Below are 6,774 nucleotides of genomic sequence, written 5' to 3'. Positions count from 1 at the left end.
GCTCCGTGATTACACCACTATCCCAGCTCCTACACAACCCTCCTTCCTCAGCTCCCGCTCCCTGCCTCATCCACCCACACCAGGAAGGGCCACATAGACCAGTTCTATCCCAATTTATCCTCGGGAGCACAGTGGGAGCAGTGCCAAGCCCACGAATCTCCCATTTTCCCCATGTGATCTCCCAGCCTTATTAACATTCACATTAACACCTCCTCCTTAAAGCAGTGAGAATTCCTCCTTTTCCCCTCCCCATACACTAAATTCCACTCATTTCCCAGGGAACTGATCCTTTACTGAGGAGAAGCTCAAACATGGGCGCTTCCTGTGGAACACTCCGGCTCTGTTCCACACAAAAGCCCTTTGTCCGGGACCTCTGGATTCCCGAAGTGAGGGCGGGCGGGCGAGGACGAGACTCCGCGACCAACGATGACACCGGGCGTGTTTTTGTAAAAATTTTATTTGTCAAAGAAAAAAAAAGCAATGGCCAATTGAAACCTACGTCATCTTTAAACTCCAATTTTTGGTCTTTAAATTTAGAGAAGTGACTTATTTACTTTTTTTTTTTTTTTTTAAACAAACCCCCCTTTTTCCCCTTTAAGGTTTACCATCTACTCGTGCTGAATCCTTCCAAGGAGATTGCTCCAGCGTACCTCTCCAGGTCCTCGCTTTGCTCCTTTTACCAAAAAAATGCAAAACTCCATCGTGCATCTTAAGGGCTCCAATCGTCAAAAATAGGAAAAAGAATATCTTTGGAATAGCCAATTGAGTTGAATAAAAAAAATCCACACGAATGCGGTTTGGTTGGGGCAGGAATCCACTCCTACGTTCCTGGTAATTTGATCCCGCTCCATGAATCCTTGTAATTCAGCCTCCCTATCCTATCCACATTATGATTTGAATCCAATGATCCAGCTCCAAGGATTGGGATCCAGTGAGCCCTCTCCAATCCAAACCTTTATAACCAGCAAAACCAAAAAAGAGGAGGCAAAAAGTTAGATACTGTAATGAAAAAATAGGATTCTGGGGAATGATCAGTTATGTTTGCCATCAATTAATTCAGATGTACAGTAATAACTATCAATTCCCCAAAACAAACTTTCCAATGGTGATGCTCAGATAATTCTTTCAGAAATGTTAATTACTATTCGGAGGAAACATTGTAAATATTCACAATATGTCAACTGGAAATGCCAATATACTCAGCGCATTGGTGGGCTACGAGGTTTTGTGGTTGTAAAAAATGGTTTTATTAAACTGGAGAAGTTTTAACTGCTCGGTCTATCCACCTACTATGGAATGGCTGGACTACAGCTGCACTCCCAGCTGGAGGGAACGTTAACAATCGGTGTTTTCACACGGATTGTGAGTCAATCGTGAATTAGTCTGAGGGGGCAGGGCTGACACTTAAATTATTCCCCACTAGGTTTGCTATTTTTTTTTTTTTTTTTTTTGCTTTCATTCTGGTACTTATAAAAATGCAACAGCCACGCTGTATCAGTCACACAGAGGACATGCAGATTTTAGCAGTATTGATATTATACTCTGATTGCAAGTTCTACTACAAGTGTACGGATACTACGGACATGGACACTTGTAACCAAACGCTGCGGGACAAATAAACCAATGCTCCCCCCCGGCCCCGGTTACTCCTTTAAAAAACTAGAATGGAATAGAGAATTACAAAAGCAGGGATTTGGCCACAATTGCCCCCCCAGGAAGAGAAGTTTTAAAAGAGAAGAGCAATCGCAGCCTGCGGTCACGAGAACATGCCTGAAGCGACACATGGGGACACGTATGTGCTCGGCCTCAATTCCCCTGTCTCTCAGTATAAGGTCAATACTGCCAAGTTCATCTGTGACAATAGCACTTGGAGTCATACCATTGCCTCCATTATTGATCTGATCCTCCTCAATCCTCCTTTTGACAATCCTAAAATGATTGACATGTGCTCCACAATCCTTTAATCCAAAGCATTCTTAATCCATCTCTTCAGATATGTCTACAGAAAGACACACGAAAAGGCAAGATAAAAATGTAAGATCCCCCAGAAGAGACAAGTTAGCCACAAACATCCCAACATCCCCAGCTCGTCTCGACCACAGCGGAACACTGAGACATTTACACAGCAATACCACAGCTCCAAGAATGTTGGTATTGAACTAGAACTAAACCGGAACAATCCTGACTGACAGCAATTAAAATACAATTTACCAAAGACAGGAGGGGAATGTTGGTGTCGAGGAGCAAATACTCACTAGGGATTTTACACAAGAATGCAATTCAACAATTCAGCCAATTCGAGTAAAACAGTTGGAATTTAAAAAAAAAAAAAAAAAAATAATGAAAGACTGTACTAAGTAAAGAAAACTGTGTACAACATGGGGTTCTACAAAAAGATCAGAGCTAGTGATGTTTATGTACGAGATCGGGATCTGCTGTGGCGGGGAGAGTAGCGTGGAGATCCTCTGCTTCTTCTTGGGGAATAACTGCGGCTTCTGCTGTTGCTTCGACTACGGCTCCTGCTACGACTACGGCTGCGGGACCGAGATCTTCCATAGCTTGGGCTTCTTGGGCCATCAACTTTAACACGGATGTAGGCAGTTTCTCCCTATTGGACAGACAGAACTTTCCATTGAAACGTCGAGGCTTCAGGGCCATGTTTCAGGCATGCTGACAGACTGCAGACAGTGCTACTACGGCCGGCACAGACAGCACAGCTTACACGTCTGTCTCCAGCCTCACCACACACTTATCTAGTTGCTTTGTCACCAAACAGTGAACACCACGCGTTCCTTACCTTCCAGTCCTACTGTTAAGCCCCTTGTATCCAATTCTGGCCAAAGAAAGTAAGTGTGATACCTACCTCGTGCGATCTAAATTTAGTGTTATCCAGCTTTCGCACAGCGTAGGTCATGTCTTCCTTCCGCACAAACTCCACGACACCAGTGCCATCTCGGAAAACATCAGCATAACATACATCACCTGCTTCACGCATGTGATCCTTTAAATCCTGCCAACTTCCACTTGGAGGCAGCCCTACGGAAAAAGCAAGAAATGACTTTAAAACCAGATGATAAGCCTCACCTCCGATACGTACAGCAGCAGCAGGGAGCAGCAAAGGGGAGAGACTGCACCGGAGGAGCACCGAGGGGACACCATTCCTGCCCTCCCAAACCGCACGCAGCGATGCTTTTTAAGGAACAGCTCGCAGCAGCATCGCCACGCCTGCAGGACCCCGGGGGAGAGCATTCGGGCTGAGAGAAACAGAGAGCAATGACTCACCCGAGACGATCACTCTGTACTCCGAGCGCCGGGACGGGGGGCCGTACCTGCCCCTGGGGGCTCCTCCCCCTCCACCGCCGCCGCCGCCTCTGCCGGTGCCGCGGCCGCTCCGGGGGAACTCCACGCGGAGGCGATACCCATCGTAGTCGTAGCCGTCCCGCCCGTAGACGGCGTCCTCCGCGTCCCTGCGGGCGGCACGGGGCGGGCGGTGAGCGCGGCCGCCGCACCCCCGCCTTTGTTCGCGCTGCCCGCCCGCCCCTCCCCGCCCGCCGCCCCCCGGCCCAGGCCGCGGCCCCGGCGGGCTCCCGGCGGCCCCGGGGCAGCGCCCGCGGCGGTCTCACCTGGGGTCCTCAAACTCGACGAAGGCGAAGGGCGGGCCCCCGCGGCGGTTCTTGAGGTCGATGTCGCGGATGGCGCCGTATTTGTAGAACACGTCCTCGATGTCCTTGGTGCGGATGTCGGGGGGCAGGTTCCCCACGTAGATGCGGCAGTCGTTGTTGCCGGCCGGGCCGCGGATGACGCCGCCGCCGGACATGGCGAGGTCGGCAATGTTTGCGGCGGCGCGGGGCGGTGCGGGCGGCGCGGGGCGGCGGTGGCGGGGCCGGGCTGGGCTATCGGAGCTGTCGCCGCCTCCCCCGACCGCCGCTCCAAAATGGCGCCCGCGGCTCCGCTCGCGCTGCCTCTGCGCGCACCGATCTCAGCCCGGGACGCACCACCGGCCGCAGCACCGCCCGCGCTCACGGCAAGCCAGCGGCGGCACGCGTCTTCCGCCGCGCCCTCACCGACTCCGGTCTGCGCATGCGCGGCGCCGTCTCAAAATAGTCCCTCCCGGTTTTGCCGCTCCGGAGAGACCGAGCCCGTGCAGGCGGCGCAGCTGCGGGGCGCGAGGGTGCGGCGAGCTCGGTTCTGCCGCGGAGAGCCTCCGGTGCTGGCGGCGAGGGGAAGAGTCTGTCCCCCGACCGCGGCTTTTACGGCTGTGGGGCGCGTGACGTCACGTCCGGTGCGGCGCCCGCGCCATCGAGGCCCGGCCGGGGAGGGCGCGTCCCACAATGCCCCGCGCGGGGCGGCGGGCGCTCTTGGCGCCAAGCGCGGGGCGTGTCCCACAATGCCGCGCGCGGGGCGTGGGGCCGTGTGCAGGCCTGGGCCGGCACAGGGCCGTGCGCAGCGCCGGGGGGGCGGGACCTGGCGCGTTCCCGCCGTGTTCCCGCTGCGTTCCCCTTGTATTCCCTCTGTGTGCCCGCTGTGGCTGAAGGGCCGCGGGCACGGCTCTGTCCCGCTGTGCCGTGCCCGGACACAGTGGGGAAGGGGGCTCTGCCCGCCCCTCGGGGATAGGACGGGGGCTGAGGCAAAATGGCCGCCCTGAGGGCACAGGGAGCGAGACCGGCCCGCGGCTCAGCCAGGCGGGCATCCAGCTGACACATCTCCTCCAGCAAAGTGTTATTAAAGCCCAGTTTTAAATCTACTCGGTTTGGTTCTTTCCCCTCTGACATGGTGCTTTCTTATTGTTGAACCAGTATGATGATTCTCAGGGGCCCTTGCATCAGACCGACCTCGTGGTCGACGTGTTTCCTTTGCCCCTGAACAAAATGAGTTTGGACATATCAAACTACGAAGGGACTTGGCTCTGTGTTTACACAAATCAATAAAAGGGGAGGAACACAAAACATGAGAAATTGAGGCTAAGTCACATCCCAAGAGTTCGCCTTCAAGAGAACATCATCCACGCAGGGCTGTGTACTTGTGCTGTGTGGAGCGTCTGCAGAGGTTTAATGTAGAGCTACATGAAAAATATACACAAAAGAGGGTAGAAAAGATTTTCCTGCAGAAGAAGCAAGAAAATAATGTACAATTGTGTTACAGTTACAAGATTATGATTTAAATAAAGTCACTTCAAATCACACTGGAGTAGCCTGGGTTGTCACAAAGCCCTCACAGGTAGGTTAAAGCAGCCTTAGAGTGAGAAACCACTTCTGTGTGCCCCAATCCACAAGATAAAACAGATGTGGGAGAGGTAGTGCTAAAGATGATAGAAATAGTTGTTCTTGTGCAGTCTGGGTGTCTCTCACTGATCCCTGGGTGTCATTTGTACTGGCACAAGTGACTCCATGTGGTGCCGGAGAGGTTCAGTCGCTGAAACCACCATGATGGTGTTAAAAGCAGTGTTGGAGTGAGGAGAAAACCTCTTTAAGCTCGTGAGTTAATTAAGGGATTGTGAAAAATGTTTTCTGCCGCTTCCTTGGAGCCCATCATGCTGCCCTCATTTTTCATGTGTTAATGAAAAATGCATATTCCTGTGGAAAAACAGCGAGCCGGTGGCTGACAGATAGGGAAATATTTTCAGTGTAACGTCATGTCGTGTGTGACTGTTACAAATGCTGCTCATTTTTCTCTTGTGGAGGTTAAAGTGCAGTGATGTGCTCTGCTCCGGGCATTTTTAACAAGGAATTTCAGTGTTGGGTTGCTAATGGATTAAATAAAGGTGGCTGCTAATGATGGAGAGATGGTATGAGAGAGCCCATCTTCAGGACTGGTGGTTGGCAAAGGGTAAACTCCCAACTGTCTGGGGATTTTCTACATCTTTAACAGAGTTTTATGGTTTCACAATTCAACTTTGTAGCAGAACAGGACCTGTCGAGCCCTGACTGTGGCCCCTGCGGTTCCAGTGCTGATCTATGTGACTTAAGTGGGTGCTTTGGGGTAAATAATGCATTTTTAACATTATTTAACAAGCTATTCACAATTTAACAAGCTGTTCAGTTATTTGCCAGCTCAGTAGAAATATTCCTTGGAGTCCCCACCCCTGGAGGTGTCCGTGGAAGGACTGGATGTGGCACTCAGTGCTCTGGGCTGGGTGATGAGGTGGGGATCGGGCACAGGTTGGACTCGATGATTTTGGAGGTCTTTTCCAACCTCAGTGATTCTGTGATCCCTGGAAGTGTTCAAAGCCAGGCTGGATGAGGCTTAGAGCACCCTGGTCCAGTGGAAGGTGTCCCTGACCATGGCAGGGGGTCCCTCCCAACCCAAACCTTTTTGTGATATTAAAAAAACCCAACAACTACCCTCCCCACAAGAAACAAACCACAAAGAGCCTGATTATGCTCCTCCCGGGTGTAGGGAAGCTCCATCCTGTGCCAAGAAATGAGTTTCATTTTCAAAAACTTATTAAACCACTGAAAGTTATTCTTAAAAGCATCATAAACCAATGGTAAGTCTGCCTGGTTGGTGAAAACCCTATTGCATAATTTCTTTTGTACCTTAATAATCCTCATAGCTGCTTTAAATTATTGTCTTAATTACCTTAATGAAGTGTCTCTTTATAGAAGTATTGGATGTTTTCTTCCTCATTACCTTCCTTAGCTCTATGTTATCAGTGGAGTGTTTAGTTGGATAAGCTGCAGTGTACTTATTTCTCAGAGTAATTTTTGGCTTTCTAACAAAACATATATGTGGAGAATCATTAAATTATGTAGAAAATAAATTACTGGGAAGGAA

General features: G+C 50.8%; 1 protein-coding gene across 2 annotated transcripts; it reads right to left on the bottom strand.

The window, feature by feature from the left end:
• Positions 1 to 439: 439 nt before the first annotated feature.
• Positions 440 to 3,980, bottom strand: SRSF1 (serine and arginine rich splicing factor 1). 2 transcript variants are annotated; one of them, XR_004360476.1, is made up of 5 exons: positions 3,624 to 3,980; positions 3,283 to 3,467; positions 2,864 to 3,036; positions 1,880 to 2,608; positions 440 to 953 (listed from the first exon to the last, which is right to left on the bottom strand). XR_004360476.1 is itself a non-coding variant. In XM_032707482.1 (4 exons), exons 1-4 carry the CDS (start codon positions 3,815 to 3,817, stop codon positions 2,414 to 2,416), a joined length of 747 nt encoding a protein of 248 aa, XP_032563373.1. In that variant the 5' UTR covers positions 3,818 to 3,980; the 3' UTR covers positions 440 to 2,413. The 2 variants fall into 2 exon arrangements, 1 of the variants encoding a protein (XP_032563373.1); XM_032707482.1 differs by having other exon boundaries at positions 440 to 2,608.
• Positions 3,981 to 6,774: the final 2,794 nt, after the last annotated feature.

The sequence above is a fragment of the Chiroxiphia lanceolata genome, chromosome 20, assembly GCF_009829145.1.
Source record: "Chiroxiphia lanceolata isolate bChiLan1 chromosome 20, bChiLan1.pri, whole genome shotgun sequence".
Taxonomy (NCBI): domain Eukaryota; kingdom Metazoa; phylum Chordata; class Aves; order Passeriformes; family Pipridae; genus Chiroxiphia; species Chiroxiphia lanceolata.
This window is presented reverse-complemented; position numbering and strand designations above follow the sequence as displayed.